This window comes from Erinaceus europaeus, chromosome 7 (genome assembly GCF_950295315.1).
Source record: "Erinaceus europaeus chromosome 7, mEriEur2.1, whole genome shotgun sequence".
NCBI classification, from domain to species: Eukaryota; Metazoa; Chordata; class Mammalia; order Eulipotyphla; family Erinaceidae; genus Erinaceus; species Erinaceus europaeus.
In genome coordinates, this window is record NC_080168.1 from 92,670,782 (window position 1) to 92,696,677 (window position 25,896).

Here is a 25,896-nt window from a genome sequence, read left to right on the forward strand (position 1 = left end):
TCCCATAGGGGCTAGAGGGAAGCAGGGCTCAAACCTGGGTCCCTGTGCTAGGTAATGTGTACACCTTCCCTCCCCCCTCCCACACACATACTCTTTTTAAAAATTAATTAATTTATTTATTCCCTTTTGTTGCCCTTGTTTTATTGTTTTAGTTATTGTTCTTGCTATTGATGTCATCGTCGTTAGATAGGACAAAGAGAAAGGGAGAGAGGAGGGGAAGACAGAGGGAGAGAAAGACAGAGACACCTTGCAGACCTGCTTCACTGCCTGTGAAACAACTGCCCTGTAATGTAGGTGGGGACCTGGGTGCTCAAGCCAGGATCCTTCTGCTGGTTCTTGTACTTCGCACCATGTGCGCTTAACCCGCTGCAGTATCCACCCGACTCCTCACACACTTACTTTTTAAAAAATATTTATTTATTTATTCCCTTTTCTTGCCCTTGTTTTATTGTTATAGTTATTGATGTCATCATCATTTTTGGATAGGACAGAGAAAAATGGAGAGGGGGGGAGACAGGGGGGAGAGAAAGACACCTGCAGACCTGCTTCACCGCCTGTGAAGCGACTCCCCTGCAGGTGGGGAGCTGAGGGCTGAATTGAGATCCTTACTCTGGTCCTTGCGCTTTGCACCACCTGCGCTTAACCCACTGCGCTACCGCCTGACTCCCACATATGTACTCTTAACAGACACAAATAACATGATCCAAGTAAAGATTCATTTTCTTTTTTTATATATTTTATTTATTTATTTATTTCCCTTTTGTTGCCCTTGTTTATTTTATTGTTGTTGTAGTAGTAACTGTTGTTGATGTCATCGTTGTTGGATAGGACAGAGAGAAATGGAGAGAGGAGGGGAAGACAGAGGGGGGGAGAGAAAGATAGACACCTGCAGACCTGCTTCACCACCTATGAAGCAACTCCACTGTAGGGAGCCGGGGGCTTGAACCAGGATCTTACGCTAGTCCTTGTGCTTTGCGCCACGTGCACTTAACCCACTGCACTACTGCCTGACTCCCAATGATTCATTTTCTATCTTACTACTACTGTCTTACTACTTACCTCTTACATCAATTCTAATTAAAAAAAAAAAAATTTGCTAAGATTGGTTTTGTATTTATAACATATGAGTTTCCCATGATGCAGAGAGGAGAGAGAGAAACTAGAGCACCACTGAATACAGGCAGTGCAGACAATTTAACCAGAAGCCTCAGGCAGTAAAGTCTGATCCAGCACTCTACAAGCTGAGCCAATTCCCCAACAACAGCCACACTACTATTAACGCCTATGATTTTGTCTTCTAAACTCTGGGGGTAGCAACGATCTTATTAGCTTAGGCTGGCAACTGCCATTTGTACCAGATGCTTATTTATCCAACATTATGTTGATTTTTTTTCAGTTTCTATGAAAAATTGGAAATAACAGAAATTTTTTACCTGCTAAATGGAAATCTTTTCACAACTTGTGAATTAAATTTTTTTGGTCTGTGAAATCACACACTGTACTTGCTAAATACTGGAATAGTAGTATGAATCCTCTTTATCTCATATGAAAATATTCAAAGACTGGTCAAAACCTGTTATGTAACACATGCTGTTTTTCATCAAATTTGTTGATGTTGTAAACAAAGTGTGTAAATACATTAGTAAGTGTTAATATTCATGCCTTTTAAATTACATTTATAAAAAAGAGGCTGGGTGGTGACGCACCTGGTTGAGTGCACATCTTACAATGAGCAAGGACCAGGGCTCGAGCCCCCAGTCCCCACCTGAAGAAGAAAAGTTTTGCAAGCAGTGAAGCAGTGTTGCAGGTCTTTCCCTTTCTTTTTTTTTTTTTTTAAATATTTATTTTATTTATTTTTTTCCCTTTTGTTGCCCTTGTTGTTTTATTGTTGTAGTTATTATTGTTGTTGTCGTTGTTGGATAGGACAGAGAGAAATGGAGAGAGGGAGCGGAAGACAGAGAGGAGGAGAGAAAGATAGACACCTGCAGACCTGCTTCACCGCCTGTGAAGCGACTCCCATGCAGGTGGGGAGCTGGGGTTCGAACCGGGATCCTTATGACGGTCTTTGTGCTTTGCGCCACCTGCGCTTAGCCCGCTGCACTACAGCCCGACTCCCGGTCTTTCCCTTTCTATCTTCCTTCCCCTCTTAATTCCTGGCTATCTCTATCCAGTAAGTAAACAAAGACTTTTTGTTTTATTCAAGTGAAAACAGACGTGTGCAGTTATTTTGAGTATTAATTATAAACATTCATATTCTTAAAAAAACATTTATTTAATAGGACAATGAGAAATTGAGGAAGTGGAGATAGAAAGGGAGAAAGAGACACCTGCAGCACTATTTCACCACATGTGAAGCTGCCTCCCTGCAGATGGGAAGCGAGAGCTTAAAGCTGGGTCTTTGTGCTTGGTAACTTGTGTGCTCAACAGGGTGTGCCATTGCCCAGCCCCATGTCTGTCTGTCTGTCTATCTATCTCTGTATCTCTCTCCCCCCCTAGTTTTTATTCAATAGGACACAGAGAAATTGAGAGAAGAGAGGGAGATCGTGAGAGAGACACTTGCAGATCTGCTTCACTGCTTGTAAAGTGTCCCCACTGCAGGTAGGGAATGGGGGCTTAAACTCGGGTCCTTCCACATAGTACTATGTGCATTTAACTGGGTGTGGTGCTGCCTGGCCGCCTGCCCCTCTCTATCTCCCTCTTTCTTCCCCCCCCCTCTAAGATTGAGCAGCAGAAAGAGTGAAAGAGACCACAGTACTGAAGCTTCTTCCATGCAGTGGGAGGTAGGCTCAAAGCTGGGTTGCAACACTTAATAAAGCAGCATACTATTGAAAAAAGCTATTTCACTGGTTCAACATTCACACTGTTTATCAAACAAACAACAAAGGAAAAGAAAGAAAAGAAAACCTGTCTACCTCATATGAAATAAATCTTTTTTTTTTCTTTGAGTGGGGGTAGATAGTATAATGGTTATGAAAAGAGCCTTTCATGCCTGAGAATCCAGTGTCTCGGGTTCAATCCCCCGCACTACTATAAGCCAGAGATGAGCAGTGCATTGGGAAAATTAATGAATTAAAGAAAATGTTTAATCTTATTTTTTAAAAGATGCTGTAAATGAACTAGCTAAATCAACACTAGTGTGGCTTCTAGAGATATTCATTACCTCAGACATTCAAAACATTAAGTTTAGGAACAAAAAGACCAATATTCCGAGACCAGAGACTAATGATGCCAACTATAAAATCTACTGTTAAAATCTAAATACCAACTACTGGTCAGGAGGTTAAGTAATTAAAAAACAAACATACATAACAGGCTTACCTTAAGAAAAGTAATGGGGGTGGGGGCGCCCGGGCAGTAGGTTAATCACCCATGGCGCAAAGTACAAGGACCGGCATAAGGATCTGGCTAGAGCCCCTGGCTCCCCACCTGCAGAGGGGTCGCTTCATAGGCGGTGAAGGAGGTCTGCAGATGTCTATCTTGCTGTCCCCCTCTGTCTTCCTCTCCTGTATCCATTTCTCTCTGTCCTAGCCAACAACAACAAATATCAACAACGATGAACAACAGGTGTAACAAAAGGGGAAAAATAGCCTCCAGGAGCAGTGGATTCATAGTGCAGACACTGAGCCCCAGCAATAACCGTGGAGACAAAAAAAAAAAGTAATGGCATATTATTACTGCTTGTGGGACCTCGGAAATTTAATCACAGTCTTGGGTTACCTCATTTGCTAAATGCCAGGACACTACTATCTGTTTGGGCACCAATTTTTAAGCAAATGAAAGGCACCTTCCCTTAGTCTTCAGGAGAGAGAGATTCTAGTTAGAATTCTGAAAGAATTCAGCTGATCTGATTATAAACAGTTACTTTTCACATAAGAGGCTAGTTAAAAGTAAAAGGTAATAATAGGGTGGAGGTAGATAGCATAATGATTACGCTCATGCTTTAGGCTCCAAAGTCATAAGTTCAGTCCCCCGCACCACCATAAACCAAAGTGAATCAGTACCCTGGTAAAAAGAAAGGGGGGGGGGGGCGGATGATGGCGCACCTGGTTGAGCACACATATTACAGTGCACAAGGACCAGGGTTTGAGCCCCCGGTCCCTACCTGCAGGGGGAAAGCTTTGCAAGTGGTGATGCGGGGCTGTCTCTCTGTATCTCCCCCCTCCTCTCCTCAATTTCTGGCTGTCTCTATCCAATAAATAAATAAAGATAATTTAAAAAAGTAAAAAAGAAAGAAAAGGGGGAAAAAGGGAGGGCAATGGGAAGTGAACTTAATGTTTTGAATGTCTGAAATAACAAATATCTCTAGAAGTCACACTAGTAGGGCCAGGTGGTGGCGTACCTGGTTGAGCGCACAAGTTACAGTGCTCAAGGACCTGGGTTCGAGCCCCCAGTCCCCACCTGAAAGGGGAAAGCTTCACAAAAGGTGAAGCAGGTCTGCAGGTGTCTCTCTGTCTCCCTCTCTGTCTCCCCTACCTTCTCGATTTCTGGCTGTCTCTATCCAATAAATAAAGATAATAAAAAAAAATTTTTTTTTTTAAAAGAAGTCACACTAGTGTTAATCAGTTCATTCACAACTAAGGAAGTAATCACCCAAAAGCACATGGATATAAGAAGACAAAACAAAATCAAGAGTTGTTTTATAATAAGGCCAAGGAGGTGGTAAAGTCCAAAGTTGGACTCTCAAGTATAAGGTCCTGAGTGGAATCCCCAGCAGTACTACATGTGCCAGAATGGTGCTCTGGGTCTTCTCTCTCTCTCTCTCCCTTCCTCCAACCCTCCGTGTGTGTGTGTGTGTGTGTGTGTGTGTGTGTGTGTGTGCGTGTGCGCGTGTGCGTGCGCGCACACGAGCGCTAGAGAGAAAGAGAGAAACCACAGCACCAAATCATCAATGTGATGGGGATCAGTTTGAATCTGGGTTGTGTACCTGGCAAAGCACACTATCATCCAAGACACAGTCTGAAAAAGCTCCACCTAAGATTTTGCATTTCTGAAGAAAAACGCATTTCTGGTCATGCATGACTAGATGTTAGTGAGACCAGCTTGGCACTCCTGTGACTCTAACGTCTTTATTAAGGAGCTGATGAGAATAGTTGTACTAAGTCTTCAGGTGGCAAAGTTAAAATAAATACAACTCATCTACCTGATAGGAACCATACCTTATTACTCATGGTGTGGCCTTAACCAACCAAGTGCCTGACCCACTGATCCACAATCAATGATTCCTGAATTATAAAAACTACCTTTTTTTTTTTTAAAGAATATTTATTTATTCATAAGATAGGCAGAGAGAGAAAGAACCAGACACCACTCTGGCACATGTGCTGCCAGGGATTGAACTTAGGACCTCATGGTTGAGCATCCAATGCTTTATCCACTGTGCCACCTCCTGGACCACAAAAGCTATCGTTTTTGTTTGTTTGTTTGTTTTTTCTATTCTTTCCACCAAGGTTATTGCTGGGACTTTTTGCTAACACTATAATGTCACTGCTCCTAAGGTCCACTCACTCATTCTCTTTCATCCATTTTTTTGTTATTATTGTTTTCCTATTTTTTTTTTTTTTGACAGGACAGAGGAACTGAGAGGGAGAGGGGACGATAGGGAGAGAATCAGAGAAATAACTGCAGGCCTGCTTCACCATTCATGAAGTGTCATCCCTGTAGATGGGGAATAGGGTCTCAAACCCCAGCCCTTGCACATGGTAATATGTTCACTCAACTGGGTATGCCACCACCCAGACCCCTAAAGGCAAAATTTTAAAAGACAGTAACAGATTTTAACCTGAAGTAAATATTAAAGCCAACTTGATGGATTGAGTATATCAGGGACAACTAGAAAAAATTAAAGAAAAGAAGTTGAAGCTCGGAAGGCAGCTCAGTGGTAAAGCATAGTGAAATTATAATGCTGTCATAAGAAATCCAGTAAAGGAATCAGAACTGTTATCTTGTAGCAAGACTCGAGGGAATAAGACAGTTATCTTCAATTATCTGATGGGATGTCAGGTGCAAGCAAGAGTCAAAATGGAAACAACAGAGAAAGGAATTTTAGTGTTACACACTCAAAGACTTATTGAATGTCAGACCAGCTCCAAAATGGAACAGGCCATCTCAGGATATCATGAGCTCTTCACTTCTACGTCAGTTGATCTTAAGATGAAGTCATTTGATCAAAGTATTAGACAAAAGACTGAGACAGTGAGTCATACATACACTAAGATTCCTATCAGTCCTCTAATTCTTTGAAATATTAATATACAAGTATAATTTGCAGAACACACAGTATTTTCTAAAAATAGGTTACAGGTAGTTTTGCTGACAAGAAAAAAGGGGAACTCTTCCTCTCCTATCTTCTGATGCATGATTTCTCCATTTTGAAATTAAAAGAATACAAAGGTATATCAAATTTCTCTGAAAAACATGTTTAAGATTAAATGAACTAATATCTAAGAGGAAGAGATGAGATATAATGCTACTTCCATTCACTGGTCTGCAACAAAATCTTCAATTCACTAACATAATCCAAAAATTGTGATGTTATAAAACATTAAAATCAGAACTGCTATGCTTTTTGAAACTGGAGACTGACCATAATTTCCCCCATCCTGTGTAAACTGCAATGGTTTCTCTATGATACTTAGAAATCTTGAGCCTATTTTTAGCTGTGAGGTTGCTCTTTGGAAATGTGTGCTGAAAAATGTTAATTCTTAAGATGAAGGACCAAATTATCTTTTAAAAAAATATTAAGGGTTCAATTACAGTGATGTTCTTTTTTATCTTAGATCTATAGCACAAAGGAAACTGCGTAAGAGTGGTTTGCCAATATTTAGAGGCAGTGTGACATAATTGCACGAAGTCTAAAGTCAGACCGGGGTTCCAATTTCAGCAGGCACCATGACTTATAGCAATATGAAGACCAGTAAATTACTTGCCTGGAACATGAGACTAATAAAAAGATCCACTTCACTGGCTGTTATAAAAACTAAATGACAGGGCAGGGGTAGATAGCATAATGGTTAGCAAAGATGCTCTCATGCCTGAGGCTTTGAGGGTCCCAGGTTCAATCCCCCACACCACCATAAGGCAGAGCTGAGCAATGCTCTGAAAGAAAGAGGGAGTCAGGCGGTAGCACAGTGGGTTAAGTACACATGGCGCAAAGCGCAAGGACCGGCATAAGGATCCCGGTTCAAGCCCCCGGCTCCCCACCTACAGGGGAGTCGCTTCATAAGCAGTGAAGCACATCTGCAGGTGTCTATCTTTCTCCCCCTCTGTCTTCTCCTCTCTCTATTTCTCTCTGTCCTATCCACCAACAACGACATCAATAACAACAACAATCACAACAACAATAAAATAACGAGGGCAACAAAAGGAAATAAATATTTTTAAAAAATTTAAAAAGAAAGAAAGGAGAGAGAGGAAAGAAGGAAGGGAGGCAGGAACAGGCAAGACAAGGGGGCTGGGCAGTAGTGCAGCGCGTTAAGCGCACACAGCACAAAGCCCAAGGACCGGATAAGGATCCCGGCTCAAGCCCCCAGGTCCCCACCTGCAGGGGGGTCACTTCGAAAGAGATGAAGCAGGTCTGCAGGTGTCTTCCTCTCCTTCTTTATCTTCCCCTCCTCTCTGATTTCTCTCTGTCCTATCCAGCAACAGCAGCAGCTATAACAACAATAACAACCACAACAAGGACAACAAAATGGGAAAAACAGCCTCCATGAGCAGTGGAGCCCCAGCGATAGCCCTGGAGGAGAAAAAAAAAAAAGGAAAACCAAACCTAAATGACAAAACTAAAGTAGTCAACACTGTAAGTAGGTTACTGTAAAAAAAAAGTTTTACCTAAATGGGCGGGGAAGACAGTAAAATGGTTATGCAAAATGACTCATGCCTAAGACTCTGAGCTCCCAAATTTAATCCCCAGCATCACCATAAACCAGAGCAGAGCAGTGCTCTGATAAGAGTTTTATCCAAATAAACTTCTAAATTTCCAAATGATGATATACACATTTACCCCTTTAACATTTTTTTTCCTTGAAAATTGCTTGATCAGATTAGCAACACAACAGTAACTCACTTAAAACTGTTTTAAGTGCTCCTTAAGAGAATGTGAAGGAAAAAAAAAAAAAGAGAATGTGAAGGGGAGGGGAGGCAGTGTCCTGATAACTTTTCAGATACTATGCTTTACCCAGGAGTAAAAGCAGAAGAATAAAAATAGACTGGAATCAGAACCGGAGCACCTTTGTGAACCCTACAGTCGGTAGTTTAATAATAGCATCACACATCAAATGTCACAATTAGGAAATTATGTTAGTGTGGGGGGAGACAGCATAATGGTTCAAAGCCTGAAGCTTTTAAATTCCAGGTTCAATCCCCCCTGCACCACTATATATCAGAGTTGAGCAGTGCTCTGGTAAAAAAAAAAAAAAAGAAAGAAAGAAAGAAAGAAAAAAGGAAAATTGTGTTTTGATGCTGCAGTCACTAATTAAGATTTATTATGCAATTTGGGGCAGTAGTGAAGATTGAGGGCTTACCCTGGAAAAATGGTAAGTACTTTTTATACATTTATCTTGACAACCCTATGAGATGGTTACTTTTTTTTAATGGTCATTTTAACAGATGTAAATAGAAACTTGGACAGAAGCATATTAATTCACTTACTCCTGATCACACTGCTAGTTAAATGGATGGAAGAGGGATGTGAACTTAATTAACCTAGTTCAAAAGTCCACTAGACTCCACTGCCTCTAACTAGAATGGTCAACTCAGGTGAGTGGGATGTTTCTCTTCTGATATGTATAAAATTATTTCCTTGTGGGAGAGTCAAGGCTACAATTGCTTCAGAATCCTGGATACATCTCAATGGTTACATTTTGGAAGACTTTCTCAACTAACCAGATGGAAAAGAAAGCTGATCCTACAACATAAAGAAAATAGCACCTAAACTGTTAGTTTGGGGTCCAATTGTTGGCTAGTATTCATATGATGTTCCCACACATTCATGTGAATGTGGGTCGGCCAACCTCGCAGACTGAGTGACCCACTAATCATACCTACGCAGGCAGCCTTGAAACTGCATAACCTACACAAGCAAGCGGTAATTTAAAAAAAAGAAAGAAAGAAAGAAAAAAGAAAACCTTCCAGAGATGTTTCAGGAATCAGCAAGTTACTCTAAGACAGGACAAAATGGAACTTGCATAAACACTTAGTCATCAGTAAGCTCTGAAGTTACAAATCACCTAGTTCGCAAAAAAACAAATCCGCCTCTAAATTCGAAAGAAAGGAAGGAAGGAGGGAAGGGGGGAAGAAGGGAAGGAAGAAAGGAAAGGAAGAAAGGAAGGAAAGACCAGCGATCGGCAATCGGTGATGGGAGGGTGAAGGCACCTGGGGCTCAAGTGGAAGAAAATCAAAAGGGAAAAACCGAACCCACCGAGTGAGGTTCCTCTACGTGCACAACCACCACGGGGGACTTTCCAGGGTGCTTCCACTCCCCTCCCAACCACAACCTGTCCTGGTGTCTAGAGGCCATGCAAACCTACGTGCCCCCCCCCCCCCGCATTCCCAGGGCAAATTGGGGGGATTCTCGCAAGCCCACGGTGGAGGTGACCAGCCCGAGCTCTCTGAGCCTAAGACGCCAGGGCGGTGTCTTGGCCCCAAGGCGCCGCCTCCCGCCCCCCGGGCCCGCACCTGCAGGGTGGTGATGTGCTTGTCGTTGAACTTGTTCTCGCAGTAGCGCAGCACCAGCGACGTCTTCCCCACGCAGCCTTCCCCCAGCAGGACCACCTTGAAAGAGTAGGCTCGGCCCGCTGCCGCCGCCCCGCTGCCGGCCGCAGCCATTCCGTCGCTTCCCCGCCGCCGCCGCCGGGGCCGAAAGCCGCGCTCAGCTCCCCGCGGTCACCGCAGCACCTTCCCCGCCGCGGCCCGCGCAGGCCCCTCAGCACTCGCCCAGCCACGCCCGGGCGCGTCTCCCCTCCCGCCTCTGGGGCGAGGCCTGCAAGGGCCCACGGAAAGTCCGCGAATGGAGGGCCCCTGCCACCACGTCAGGCACCCCGGGAAAGCGAACAGCGTCCCCCTTCTCCGCCTCCCTCTAATGGCGTCTCCTTCCTCCTACGTCACGGTCCAGGTCACGTGACACGGCGGCCACGGGCGGCCCCTGGGACTCAGCCCTGGAGAGCGCGCCCGCTCGTGGGCGGGGCTTCGGGGGCCTCTTTCCGGGTGGAGCAGGGGGTGCTGGCTCAGTTTTGGGCACATCTGGGGTGCTGCGGCCCACCCCTGCACACACGCCTCCCAACTCATCACTGGAGGTGACAAGTCTGCGGCAATAAGGAATGAGCTGTTTAGAGCTATCCCAGCTCAGATTGGATGCTGAAGTGCAAGCCCGTGGCACAAGAAATGTTCTCATGCCTCTCACCCAGAGTGTGGCCAGTAAGACCTTCAGTCTCTTGATGGTATATCTCTGTAAGATACTCAACCTTAACTATTGATGTTATTTCAGTTGCTCACATCTCCAAGTCTCCTCACCTGTCAACTTCCACCTTAAACTATGAAGTCTCTTCTGCCCATCCCGGGCCGGATGGAGGCGCACCTGGTTAGCTCACCTGTTACAATGTGCTAGAACCCAGGTTCGAGCCCCCGACCCCACCTGCAGTGGAAAGTTTCAGGAGTGGTGAAGCAGAGTTGCAAGTGTCTCTGTCTTTGTCCCTCTCTATCTCCCCGTCCCTCTCTATTTCTGGCTGTCTCTAGCCAATAAATAAAGATAATGCCTCCCCCAAAGGGGGGGGGGCATTAGGAGGGCTGGGAGACAGGAAAACAGTTCTACAAAAAGACTTTGACGCCCCACTCCTATGGACATCTAATCTTTGACAAAGGTGCCCAGACTATTAAATGGGGAAAGCAGAGTCTCTTCAACAAATGGTGTTGGAAAAAATGGGTTGAATCATGCAGAAGAATGAAACTGAACCACACTAACATTTCACCAAATACAAAAGTAAATTCCAAGTGGATCAAGGACTTGGATGTTAGACCACAAACTATCAGATACTTAGAGGAAAATATTGGCAGAACTATTCTCTTCATAAATTTTAAAGACATCTTCAATGAAACGAATCCAATTAGAAGACTAAGACAAGTGTAAACCTATGGGACTACATACAATTAAAAACCTTCTGCACAGCTAAAGAAACTACTACCCAAACCAAGAGACCCCTCACAGAATGGGAGATCTTTACATGTCATACATCAGACAAGAGGCTAATAACCAGAATATATAAAGAACTTGCAAATATCAACAAGACAACAAATAACCCCATCCAAAAATGGGGGGAGGACATGGACAGAATATTCACCACAGAAGACATCCAAAAGGCCAAGAAACACATGAAAAAATGCTCCAAGTCTCTGATTGTCAGAAAAACGCAAATAAAGACAACGAGATACCACTTCACTCCTGTGAGAATGTCATAGATTAGAAAAAGTAACAGCAACAAATCCTGGAGAGTTGTGGGGTCAAAGGAACCTTTCTACATTGCTGGTGGGAATGTCAATTGTTCCAACCTCTGTGGAGAACAGTCTGGAAAACTCTCAGAAGGCTAGAAATGGACCTTTTCTATGATCCTGCAATTCCTTTCCTGGAGATATATCCTAAGGAACCCGATACACCCATCCAAAAAGATCTGTGTACACTTATGTTCTTGGCAGCACAATTTGTAATAGCCAAAACCTGGAAGCAACCCAGGTGTCCAACAACAGATGAGTGGCTGAGCAAGTTGTGGCATATATATAATATTATATTACTCAGCTATAAAAAATGGTGACTTCATTGTTTCCAGCCAATCTTGGATGGACCTTGAAAAATTCACGTTAAGTGAAATAAGTCAGAAACAGAAGGATGAATATGGGATGATCTCACTCTCAGGCAGAAGTTGAAAAACAAGATCAGAAAAGAAAACACAAGTAGAACCTGAACTGGAATTGGCATATTGCACCAAAGTAAAAGACTCTGGGGTGGGTGGGTGGGGAGAATACAGATCCAAGAAGGATGACAGAGGACCTAGTGGGAGGTGTATTGTTATATGGAAAACTGGGAAATGTTATGCATGTACAAACTATTGTATTTACTATTGAATGTAAAACATTAATTCCCCAATAAAGAAATTTAAAGAAAAAACTTTGATGGGCAGGGTAAATAACATAATGGTTATGCAGAGACTCTCATGCCTGAGGCTCCAAAGTCCTAGGTTCAATCCCCTGTAATAACCATAAGCCAGAGCTCAGCAGTGCTCTGGGGAAAAAAAAAAAAAAAAAAAAAAAAAGACTTTCATGTCTGAGGTTTTAAAGTCCCAGGCTCAATTCCCAGCACCATCATAAGCCAGAACTGAGCAGTGTTCTGGTCTTTCTCCTTCTCTCTCTCTCCCTACCTCCCCCCTCAAACTAAGAAGGGGGGGGATTAGATAGCATAATGGTTATGCTAAGAGACTCTCTTGCCTGAGGCTCTGAAGTACCAGGTTCAATGCCCTGCACTACCAAAAGCTAGACCTGAACAATGCTCTGCTAAAACAAACAAACAAACAAACAAAAAAAAACAGAAAAGAGTCCCACCAACAATGGTGGAATCATATCAGCAGATGGAGCAGGTGAAATAGCTCACAGGGATGGTATGCTGCTTTGCCATGACCAGAGTTTGAGTTCAGCTCCCAAAGCAAGGTTGGACTTGGAGAGAAGCATGTTGCCAATGTTTGAATCTGGTTACGAAGCAATACATAAATACAAGGAAAGAGAAGGGATGGCCAATTATCACAGGTTTCCCAAGACTGTCCAGATTTGTACACTGAGATTCCTGCATGCTGGAAACCCCTCATTCCTGAGCACCATTCCTGGCCACTCCACTTGGAGAGGCTTTGTTATGGGGACATATATGTATCTGAAAACTTTGTTGCTGAGTCAAGAAGATGGTGGTGGCATCTGAGGACCATTGGGCATGGAAATGTGGCTAGATGATAGAATCTAGCACACTTTGGTGATAATAATTGGAAATTGGTTGCCTGGCATCTTCAGGAACTTCAAACACTAATGGGCAAGATGGAGAGGATACTAAGATTACCCACATTTATATTTTTCTGTATATTTATTTGTTTTCCCTTTTGTTGCCCTTGTTTTTCATTGTTATAGTTATTATTGTTGTTATTGAGGTCGTCGTTGCTGGATAGGATAGAGAGAAATGGAGAGAGGAGGGAAAGACAAAGAAGGGGAGAGAAAGATAGACACCTGCAGACTTGCTTCACTGCCTGTGCAGGGACTCCCCTACAGGTGGGGTGCCCGGGGCTCGAACCAGGATCCTTACTCCTGTCCTTGTGCTTCGCGCCACGTGCGCTTAACCCACTGTGCTACTGCCTGACTCCCCACATTTAAATTTTATTTCTCCGGGGAGTCGGGCTGTAGCGCAGCGGGTTAAACGCAGGTGGCGCAAAGCACAAGGACCGGCATAAGGATCCCAGTTCGAACCCCGGCTCCCCACCTGCAGGGGAATCGCTTCACAGTGGTGAAGTGGGTCTGCAGGTGTCTATCTTTCTCTCCTCCTCTCTGTCTTCCCCTCCTCTCTCCATTCCTCTCTGTCCTGTCCAACAACGACAACAACAATAATAACTACAACAATAAAAACAACAAGGGCAACAAAAGGGAATAAATAAATAAAATAAATATAAAAAAAAAATTTTTTTTTTTAATTTTATTTCTCCAGGGGTCAGGTGGTGGTGCACCTGGTTAAACACATACATTACAATGCACAAGGACCCAGACTCAAGCCCCTGTCTCTCTATCTCCCCTTGCCCTCTCAATTTCTCTCTATATTAAATAAATAGTATTTTGAAAAGAAATTTGATTTCTACTTTTTCTCATTAACATTTTTTGTGTGTGTTAATAATAGAGAGAAAGAACTAGAGTATCTCTCCAACAACAGATGAGTGGCTGAGCAAGTTGTGGTATATATACATAATGGAATACTACTCAGCTGTAAAAAATGGTGACTTCACCGTTTGCAGCTGATCTTGGATGGACCTTGAAAAATTCATGTTAAGTGAAATAAGTCTTCTGTTAAGAAACAGAAGGATGAATATGGGATGATCTCACTCTCAGGCAGAAGTTGAAAAACAAGATCAGAAAAAAACAACAACACACAAGTAGAACCTGAAATGGAATTGGCATATAGCACAAAAGTAAAAGACTCTGGGGTGGGGGTGGGTGGATGGGGAGAATACAGGTCCAAGAAGGATGACAGAGGACCTAGTGGGGGTTGTATTGTTATATGGGAAACTGAGGAATGTTATGCATGTACAAACTATAGTATTTACTGTCGAATGTAAAACATTAATTCCCCAATAAAGAAATAAAATTAAAAAAAAAAAAAAGAACTAGAGTATTTCTCTGGAATATGCAATGCCAGGGATTGAACTGGGGACTTCATGCTCAAGAGACCATTTTATCCTCTGTAACCACTCCTGGGCCCCTGAGATTTGGTTTCTGTGGTCTAGTCAGAGTCAAACACTAAGTACAATTTTAGAAAGGGGAGTCAGGTGGTAGCACAGCGGGTTAAGCACAGGTGGCACGAAGTGCAAGGACCGGCAGAAGAATCCTGGTTCGAGCCCCCGGCTCCCCACCTGCAGAGAAGTCACTTCACAAGAGGTGAAGCAGGTCTGCAGGTGTCTATCTTTCTCTCCCCTTCTGTCTTCCCCTCCTCTCTCTATTTCTCTTTGTCCTGTCCAACAATGACGGCATCAATTACAACAATAAAAACAAGGGTAACAAAAGGGAATAAATAAATAAATATTTTTACAAAAGAAAGTAAGTAAATTGTCTTCCATTCCTGAGTGTGGATGTACACTATTCTATACCCATATAGAATAAACAAATGAACTGAATATTGAAGGAGGGCTAGGAACCAGGTAAGTATTCAGATTTCAGGGCAGAGCATACTATGAAATGAGTAGCAAGAATGTGATATGGTGAGAGAGGAATGTAAAGATCTAAATGAGGCCAGAAAGAAAGCTGAACGTCATACTAAAATTTCTGGACTTATCACAGGGACAGTGAGAAGTGCTTCTGGACACTGAGACAGGAAGTGTGGACTGCAGAGGATCAGCCACAGCTGGGAGCTAGCTAGAAGTGTAGATCTCTCACCATCACCCCAAGCATCCTGAAGCTATTTCCAACTTTGCCACTGAAATCATAACTCCAAAAAGGACAGGGCAGGTGCCAGGTGGTAGTGCACCTGGTTGATTGCACATGTTACAATGCACAAAAACCCAGGTTCGAGCCCCCAGTCAGTCCCCATCTGCAGTGGGAAAGCTTTCCAAGTGGTGAAGCAGTGCTGCAGATATCTCTCTGTCTTCTCTACCTTCCCCTTCCCTCTCGATTTCTGACTGTCTCTATCCAATAAATAAATTATAATAAAGATAAATTTTTAATAAATAAATAAATATGGATAGGGCATGGCTCTAGTGGGAAGAACTGCCCTGAAATTAATAAATTGATTTGGGTGATCCAGGAGGTGGCACAGTGGATAAAGCATTGGACTATCAAGTATGAGGTCCTGAGTTCAGTCCCTGCAGCATGTGTACCAGAATGATGTCTGGTTATTTCTCTATCTTTCAAATAAATAAATAAATAAATAAAATATTAAAATAAATAAATTGATTTGGACAAAGATATAAACTCTCTGTGCTCTACTTAAAGGAACCATTTCAAAAGGAGCAGTTAGATCCAGGAAGGTGACACAGTGGTGAAAGTGTTGGATTCTTAGGTATGAGGCCTTGAATTCAATCCTGGAGCCCCCATCAGCCAGGAAGAACTGATGACCTAAGGCTTCTGGCCTGGATGGCCTAGATCCCATTTCCTGGTTTTCCAATCATCCACTTAGCATCACTACTACCTCTAGAAATGTTCCTAGAGACTAGAGAGCAGGGAACTTCATCACTCTGACCTCTATTGCATGTTTGAACAGAAATAAATCTTACGAGTGGAATGACAACCCTTCAGCTTCATCATTCGGGTGAGACCTTTCCTTTCATAGTATTCTCTAATTCCATTCCAGGTGATCCACTCCCCAATAACGTCCCCAAACCTAGATATAGTCCAGGTCCCCTGAGATAGAGCATATGTTCACACGTGTCCATAAACTAGGGCAAAGTATATACCTGAAAGCAGAAGTACACAAGAGTCTGCAGAGAGTACCCCCCAACACTTCATCTCCACTATTCCAGCCTTTAGGTCCATGACTGTTCAACAATTTCTTCGGCTTTGTATGTTAACTCTCTTTTCAGCCACCAGGTCCTGGATGCCAGCATGATGCTGACCAGACTTCCCCGGACAGATGACCCCACTAATGTGTCCTGGAGCTCCGCTTCCCCAGAGACCCACCCTCCTAGGGAAAGAGAGAGGCAGACTGGGAGTATGGACTGACTAGTCAATGCCCATGTTCAACGGGGAAGCAATTACAGAAGCCAGACCTTCCACCTTCTGCAACCCACAATGACCCTGGGTCCATACTCCCAGAGAGGGATAGAGAATGGAAAGCTATCAGGGGAGGGGATGGGATATGGAGATCAGATGGTGGGAATTCTGTGGAGTTGTACTCCTCCTATCCTACAGTTTTGTTAATGTCCCCTTTCTTAAAGAAAAAAAAAAGAAAAGAAAAAATAAATAAATCTTACACACACACACAGACACACACCACCACCACCACCACCACCATCACCACTCTCATCCACCACCATCTTCCTGCTGGGAAAAGATAGCTCACCTGAAAGGGTATCTGCTGTGTCATGCAAATAGTTGTTTTGTGTTTTTTATGGGTTTTTGTTTGTTTGTTTGCTTTTACAGACGAGATCAAGTGTATTCAGGGTGGTATGGCCATCGACTGTTTTTACAAAAGCTTGTGTAACAGTGTTTTGCTTTCTGTGGCACCAGGCAGTAAATTCTCTTTCAGCTTCACCACTAGTAGGTGTGTCTTTTAAATAATCATTTAAGTATTTCTCCTCTGCATTTCTCCAAATAGAATGTTCTTTTATAAAAATTTATTTATTTATTTATTTATTTCTAAATAGAAACAGAGAAACTGAGAGGGGTGGGAGAGAGACAGACACCTGCAGCCCTGTTACATCATTTGTGAAGCTTTCCCCCAGCATGTAGATAACAAGGGCTTGAACCTGGGTCCTTACATACTGTATCGTGTGTACTTAACCAGGTGTACCACCTCCTGGCCCCCAAATAGAATTTTCTGGGAGTTCGGCGGTAGCACAACGGGTTAAGCGCATGTGGCGCAAAGCGCAAGGACCAGAGTAAGGATCCCGGTTGGAGGCCCCAGCTCTTCACCTGTAGGGGAGTCGCTTCACAGGTGGTGAAGCGGTCTGTAGGTGTCTTTCTCTCCCCCTCTCTGTCTTCCCCTCCTCTCTCCATTTCTTTCTGTCCTATCTAACAATAACAACATCAATAGCAACAATAATGACTACAACAATAAAAAACAGGGCAAGAAAAGGGAAAATAAATAAAATGTAAAAAATTTAACAAAAAAAAGCTCAGGTGGCAAAGCGCAAGGACTGGCAGAAGGATCCTGGTTCCAGCCCTGGGCTCCCCACCTGCAGGGGAGTCGCTTCACAGGTGGTGAAGGAGGTCTGCAGGTATCTTTCTCACCCCGTCTTCCCCTTCTCTCTCCATTTCTCTCTGTCCTACACAACAACAACAATAACAATAATAAAACAACAAGGGCAACAAAAGGGAATAAACATTTTTTTAAAAAATTAAAAACAAAAAAATTTTCTTGGGCGGGCAAAGTGGCTTACTTGGATAAAGTGCTGCTTTGCCATGTGTGAAAACAAAACAAACCAGGTATCCCCGAGGCATCTATAACCCTTGAACACTAAAGGTTGTTTTCTATTGGTTACAGTTACATGGAATATATACTTATTCTAGTTAGCTTTTTCCTTGGGGACCAAAAGAAAAATTTAAGAAAGCACAATTTTTTTTTTTTTTGGTGTATTGCACCAAAGTAAAAGAGTCTGGGATGGCTGGGGTTGGGGCGGGGGGGAGAGTTCAGGGAGTTCAGGCCCTGGAACATGATGGCAGAGGATCTAGTGGGTGTTGTATTGTTATATGGAAAACTGAGAAATGTTATGCATATACAAACTATTGTATGTACTGTCGACTGTAAAACATTAACCCTCAATAAAGAAATTAAAAAAGAAAAGAAAAGATGTAGCGTAAACTCACCTAGCAGGACAGGTTCCTTGTCATGCATGGGACCTGGTTTCAAACCCTGCCACCACATGAGAGTGCAGTAACATCTGGGGAAGCTCCAGTTGCTGTACTGTCCCTTTTCTTTCTATCTGAAACAAAAAGAAATTAAAAGTAGTGCCGGGACCAGTGAAATTGCACATGGTCAAAGTCCTAGAGCCACAGATAAATACATACAAAATACCAAAATTCATAGAAGTGTTTCATCCAGTAGAGACTCTGCAAATCTGAGAACCCAGGTTGAACCCCTGGCACTATATTTCTGAAAGCAGTGCCCTGGTTTTCTATCTCTCATATTAAGTAGACAAATCTAAAAAAAATATGAAATCAGTACTTTTTTATTATTTTTTCTGTATTTGATAGGACAGAGAGGAATTGAGAAGGGAGGAGGAGATAGAGAGGGAGAAAAATGTACCTACCACTCTTGAAGTTTTACCCGTACAGGTGGGGACTGGGTGCTTGAACCTGGATCCTTGCAGATTATAACATGTGTGCTCAACCAAGTGCTCCAACACCTGGCCCCAGTCTTGAAACTTAGTAAACTTAATTTTTGTTTTCCCCAGAGCACTGCTCAAATCTGGCTTATGGTGTTGTGGGGGGTAGAACTTGGGACTTTGGAGCCTCATACATGAGACTCTCTGCATAATCATTATGCTGCCTTCCCCACCTATGAATTTTCAGTCTTACTAGGCTCATTCAACAATTCATGATTTGGGCAACATTTCATCTGGTACAGGTGGTAGGGTTCTTATTTTGCATGTGTGAAACCTTAGATTCTCAGCACCACATAAAAGATGCTGCATTGTGGACAGGAAGTGTCACAGTGGTTATGCAAAAAAAAAAACAAAAAACTTCCTTGCCTGAGACTCTGGGGTCCCAGGTTCAGTCTCCAGCACTACCATAAGCCAGAGCTGAACAGTTCTATAAAACAAAAGAAAACAAAACAAAACAAAACCATTTTGTGAAGTTGAGGAAGATAGCATGATGGTTCTGCAAAGAGACTATCATATATGAGGCTTCAAAGTTCCAGGTTCAATCCCCCACACCACCATAAGTCAGAGCTGAGCAGTGCTCTGGTAAAAATAAAATAATATGTGGTCCGGGAGGTGGCGCAGTGGCTAAGGCACTAGACTCTGAAGCATGAGGTCCTGAGTTCAATCCCTGGCAGCACATGTACCAGAGTGATGTCTGTTTTTTTTTTTTTTTCTCTCTCTCTCTCTCTCCTATCTTTCTCATTAATAAATAAATAAAATCTTAAAAAAATAAAATAAGGAAAAGAAAACTTTATATATATATATTTTAAATATATATATATATATTTAAAAGTGGTTCAGTGCTATGGTCTCTCTCACACACACAAAAGCAAAAACAAACAAACAAACAAAAAATTAAAACAAAGTAGCTCCAAGGAGTCATGTAAAATGAAACTTTTAGGGCGAAGGGTAGATAGCATAATGGTTATGCAAACAGATTCTACTGCCTGAGACTCCAAAGTCTCAGGTTCAATCCCCCGCACCACCATAAGCCAGAGCTGAACAGTACTCTGGTAAAAAAAAAAAAAAAAAAAAAAGGAGAGAGAGAGACTTTACACAGAAGGGAGCATGACAATGAAGATATACTAGTAAAAATCAGATTGCTTTTGGCAAGGTCATCTTTCCTAAAGAGACAGAGGAGGTCTACTTTATAATGACCAGTTATTTCTTTTTTTCTTTTTCTTTTTTCTTTTGCCTCCAGGGTTATTGCTGGGGCTTGGTGCTAGCACAACGAATCCATTGCTCCTGGAGGTTTTTTTTTTTTTTTTTTTTTTTTTTTTCACTGCTTGTGAAGCGACTTCCCTGTAGGTCAGGAGCCTGGGGCTCAAACCTGGATCCTTATGTGGATCCTTGCGCTTTGTGCCATGTGTGCTTAACCTGCTGCGCTATCACCCAGCCCCGCTTCCTTTATTTTCATAGTCACTCAGCAAACTTAGTACCAGAAGAGTCGTCTATGCCTTCATACAGCTCAAATTCTATTGTGATAAGTAACACAGAAGCAATTGCAACACTGTGTAGAGACCACGTTTGATGCCAACCTGGCAATTAACACCTTCTCCTTTCAAGCAGAATCTGTTCCTCTGCTGAGATAGCCAATCTCTCCATTGTAGCCTATACACTCCTAGCTTCGGAGTGGTTCTGATCTTATCACTGTAGTACTTTTCCAGTTTATAGAGGTCATTGTGTGTGAAACAGTGACTCAAATTTCTCCTTGGCTAACAAAACTGAGCTGCAATTGTAAGCACTGGCCACAAAGGGGCACAAGCAGCTCAATGATATATACAGCGTATATTCTCCTGTAATAGTTTACAGAGTGCATTTTGGATATGACTCCAAAGACCCAGATCATGAAGAAACTGGGGAAGTTTTTTCCTGCTCTGATTCAGTGTATATATTTTTAGAGAAACACCAAAGCACATCTCCTCCAACCATGGAGTGTTACCAGATTTTGTCTTTGGTGTTCTAATATAGTGCTGGGGACGAAGCTCAGGACCCCACACATGGAGGGCAGCACTCTACCCACTGGGCCAACTCTAAGACTATGATGTAATGTGTATCTTATAGTTACAATTATAACTTGCATTTTTTAATTTAATATTTTATGTATTTTACGTTACTTTTTTTTTTTTTTTTTTACCAGAGCACTGCTCAGCTCTGGCTTATGGCGGTGTGGGGGGTTGAACCTGGAACTTGAAAGCCTCAGGCATGAGAGTCTCTTTGCATAACCATTATGCTATACCCCCACTCTGTATTTTACTTTAATAAGAGAGATACAGAAAGAAACAGAGTAAGATACCAAAGCACTGTTCAGCTTTGGCTTGTGGTGAGTCTGGGGATTGAACCTGATACCTGAAAGCCTTAGGCATGAAAGTCTTTTGCATAACCATTATGCTGTCCTCCCAGCTATAAACTGTATTTTTAAAAATATATATTGGGGTGGCAGGGGGTAGCTCAGCGGGTTATGCGCTCATCACGGGAAGCAGAAGTAACCCGCCTAAGAATCGTGGTTGGAGCCCCCGCACCCCCCACCTGGAGAGAGGTCACTTCACAGGCAGTGAAGCAGACCTAGCAGTGTCTGTCTTTCTCTCCCCCTGTCTTCCCTTCCTCTCTCCATTTCTCTCTGTCCTCTCCAACAACAACAACAGCAATGGCAACAATAACAACTACAACAAGGATAAAAAAAAAATGGGAAAAATGGCCTCTAGGAACAGTGGATTATTTCCACCGGTCCTTGCACTCTGCGCCATGTGTGCTTAACTTGCTGCGTTACCGCCCAACTCCTGCAGTGGATTCCTAGTGCAAGCACGTAGCCCCAGCAATAACCATGGAGGCAAAAAAAAAAAAAAAGGTTAAATAGACTAATGAAAAACAAAATCAACCATACATAATTCTGTTACCCATCTTATCAGACATATTCTTCCACCAGATACATGCTTCCACCTGATACATACACGTTTCGGCTATTTCAGAATTACTATTTATAGCAGCCTGCAAGGTGGTGCAGTATAAAAGCACTGCACTTTCAAGCATGAGGTCCCAAGTTTGATCGATGGCATCACATGTACCAAAGTGCTGTTCTTATTCTCTCTCTAGTATATAGAACTTATTTGATAGGACAGAGAGAAACTGAGAGAGGAAGGAGAGAGAAGGAAAGAGAAATGCCTACAGCACAGTTTTATGGTTAGTGAAGGTTTTTCCCCCTGCAGGTGGGACCTGGGGGTTTGAATCAGTGTTCTTGTGTTTTGTAGCATGTATACTCACCCGATCAGATATACCATCTCTCTATATATAATCACTGGAGCTCAGTGCCTGCACTATGAATCCACTGCCCGTGGAGGTCATCTTTTTTCCATTGTTGTTCTTGCTGTTATTATTGTTGTTGTTGCTGCTGTTGTTGTTGGATAGGACAGAGAAAAATTGAGAGAGTAGGGGAAGACAGAGAAGGGGAGACAAAGACACCTGCAGACCTGCTTCACTGCTTGTTAAGTGACCACCCTCCCCAACCCCCAGGTGGGGAGTCTGGGGCTTGCTTGCACCAGTATCCTTGCACTGGTCCTTGCGCTTCACGCTATGTGAGCGTAACCTGGTGCGACACCGCCACCCCCAACAATTTTTTTTTGTCATATTATTGGGGAGATTTTAATGGTTTACAGTAAAGTTGACACATAGGTATATTTAACAATTTCTAAATTATTTTAAAAAGACATTTAGTTTAAAATGGCAGTAGTCTTACTGAGTCAGTTTAGATGCTCAGTTTTTATCTTTTAAAAAGCTATTTATTTATTGTTTTTTAATTTATCAAAAGAATATTCATTGTATACTAACTAATTAACGGATTAATTAATACCCAAATACCACTCAACTCTGACTTTATAGTGTTGCTAGGAACTGTACCTGGAACCTTTGGTGCCTCAGGTATGAAACTTTTCTTGCAAAAAAAAAAAAAAAGAAAGAAAGAAAAGAAACTATTTTTAAAGATTTATTATTATTTTTTTAAAATATTTACTTATTTATTCCCTTTTGTTGCCCTTGTTGGTTTTTTTTATTGTTGTGGTTACTATTATTGTTGTCATCGTTGTTGGATAGGACAGAGAGAAATGGAGAGAGGAGGGGAAGACAGAGAGGGGGAGTGAAAGATAGACACCTGCAGACCTGCTTCACTGCCTGTGAAGCGGCTCCCCTGCAGGTGGGGAGCCAGGGCTCAAACTGGGATTCTTACTCCAGTTCTTGCGCTTTGTGCCACCTGTGCTTAACCACTGTGCTACAGCCTGACTCCCAAGAAACTATTTTTTGCATAATCATTATGCTCTCTCTTCAGCCCCTACTGAAATTCATTTTTAAAAATATTTATTTATTTATTTTCCCTTTTGTTGCTCTTGATGTTTTATTGTTGTAGTTATTATTGTTATTGATATCATTGTTGTTGGATAGGACAAAACGAAATAGAGGAGGGGAAAAAAGAGAGGGAGAAAGACAGACACCTGTAGACCTGCTTGGGAGCTGGGGGCTCCAATCAAGAACCTTAAGCCGGTCCTTGAGCTTTGCACCACGTGCGCTTAACCTGCTGTGCTTCCACCCGACCCCACAGAAATTCATTTTTTTATCGTTCAGAACACAAGTCAGAACTATGAATCCACTGCTCCTGGAGACTATTGTTTCCCCTTTTGTTGCCCTTGTTATTTTTATCGTTGTTGTGGTTATTATATTGTTGTTGCTGTAGAACTAGAAATTCTTTTTTTAATATTTACTTATTCCCTTTTGTTGCCCTTGTTGTCTTATTGTTGTAGTTATTATTGATGTTATTATTGTTGGACAGGATAGAGAGAAATGGAGAGAGGAGGGGAAGACAGAGAGGGAGAGAGAAAGGTAGACACCTGCAGACCTGCTTCACCGCTTGTGAAGTGATTCCTCTGCAGGTTGGGAGCCAGGGGCTTGAACCAGGATCCTTTCGCTGGTCCTTGCTTTGTGCCACCTGCGCTTAACAGAACTAGAATTTCTAAAGAGATCTGTTCACTTAAAGTAAATCTGGATGACTACATATATTCCATTTCCTTGAAATTGTTTCTTTCTGGTGGGTTCTTATGGGAGATTTGTTGTATGCTTTACATTGGGTTGTTCTAGTTCTCCCCCGCCAAGAGAATTGGATCAGTCCTGCTAATTTCGCGGGCCGCTTGGCCCCGCCCCAAGGAACCCCGAGAGGGTTCCTGAGTTCCAGAGTAAGAGAGAGTGTTTGCGCTGCTGCAAAGAGGCAGCAGAATTCTGTTTGGTGATTAGTTTGGTTTAGTTTATGAATCGTTGTTCCTGAATAAAAAAATACAGCTTCCCTGCACAGCCGTATGTCTCTGGTCGTCTCTGTTACCCGCCCGTGAAGATTTGTGGTGGCATACCCTTTAGAACACACTCGTTACCATTCGCAAGCGCCTGGGTCCAAGCACCTGGTCCCACCTGCAGGGGGAAGCTTCATGATCAGTGAAGCAGTGCTGCAAGTGTCTCTCTTTTTTACTCTGTTTCCACCTCACATCTCAGTCATTCTTCCTCTATCAAAAAAATAAAACTAAATTAGCAAAGGGACTAGGCAGTGGAACACCTGGTAGAGTTGAGATTGGGAAGCTCCCTAAAAGTTGTGGGTAGTCTACTGGGAAGTATGTAAGTACATGTATTTACCAAGGACTGTAACACTCAGCACCACCTGCTCATTTTCTCATTAACCCAATCATTCCTGGTTGGTAATATTTTCTTTTTTTCCACCAGAGCACTGCTTAACTCTGGTTTATGGGTGGTGTGGGGGATTGAACCTGGGACTTTGGAGCCTTAGGCATGAGAGTTCCTTTGCAAGACCATTATACTATCTATCTACCCCTGCTCAGTAAGATTTTCTTAAAATAATACTAATACACACACACACACATACATATATGTTGGGTAGTATGCCAGCTCCCCCTGGCTTCTGCTTAACCAAGCACCGGTATGCCTGTATAGAGATTGGTTTGATCCCATTCAAAGCGGTCTATTTACATAAATCACTTTTATATTTACATAAAGCACCACCCTCCCTCCAGGACATTGATGGTTCAGTGATAGAATTCTTGCCTGCTCCGCCCCCTCTCCTTGTCACACCCTGATTTTCACCAGTCACTTTTCTCTCCACCCTCTGTATGTCACATCTTGTTTACACCCTACTTGGAAAGTATGTAAGGACAACATTGTTCGTTTTAGTTAGTTGGTAGTTGTGTTAGTTTTAGTCTAGCTTGGTATAGATTGCGCTGCGTCCTGCATGAATAAAGAGATACTGTGTACAGCTCAACCATGAGTCCCTGGTCGTCTGTTACCCGCCTGACGTCAAAAACAACACACACACACACACATATATATATATATATATATATATTCATACAAGAACATTGCTCAGCTCTGGCTGATGGTGGTGCTGGGGTTGAACCTGGGACCTCAGTGCCTCAGGCATCAAAGTCTTTTGCAGAACCTTTATGCTGTCTCCCAACACCCACTTAAGATATTTTTTAAAAATATTTATTTAGATCATTTTGTAGTTCATAAGTGTGATGATTGGGTTGTCATGCGACTGCGTGAGATGTGCCACCCACAGACCTTGTTACAACATCAGCACATTACCCATTTGACATGAAATAGAAAGAAAAAATTGTGGTCCAGGAGGTGGCGCAGTGGTAAAACTTTGGACTCTCAAGTATGAGGTCCTGAGTTTGATACCCAGCAGCACATGTGTCAGCGTGATGTCTGATTCTTTTTCTCTCCTCCTATCTTTCTCATAAATAAAATTTAAAAATTTATTTATTGTGGCTGGGTAGTGACACATCTGATTGTACATACACAGTACCATGCTCAAGGATAGAAGTTCCAGGTCCCAGGTCTCATTTGCAGAGGGGGAGCTTTACAACAATGCAGTGCTGTAGGTCTTTCTCTTTTTCCTTTATTTTCTTATTCCTTCTCAATCTCTCCCTGTTCTATCAAAGAAAAGAAAGGGGGGAAGGTAAATAAATAAATAAATAAAATAGTTCTTTATTGGACCAGGAGAAATAGTAGAATGATTATGCCAAAGGCTTTCATGTCTATAGCTCAG

At 42.6% G+C, this 25,896-nt stretch overlaps 1 protein-coding gene and 1 non-coding gene across 2 annotated transcripts in view; one reads left to right on the top strand and one right to left on the bottom strand.

The window, feature by feature from the left end:
- RAB21 (RAB21, member RAS oncogene family) overlaps positions 1-10,267 on the bottom strand; it is a 41,875-nt gene extending 31,608 nt beyond the window's left edge. The window contains exon 1 of the mRNA XM_007538920.3: positions 9,673-10,267. Within this exon, the coding sequence (XP_007538982.1) occupies positions 9,673-9,822 (150 nt within the window). The 5' untranslated portion in view covers positions 9,823-10,267. The remainder of the gene's footprint in view (positions 1-9,672) is intronic.
- Positions 10,268-25,336: 15,069 nt separating this feature from the next.
- Positions 25,337-25,440, top strand: LOC132539713 (small nucleolar RNA U13). Its single transcript, XR_009551039.1, has one exon. It is a non-coding gene; the product is annotated as a small nucleolar RNA U13 (small nucleolar RNA).
- The last annotated feature ends 456 nt before the right edge of the window (positions 25,441-25,896 follow it).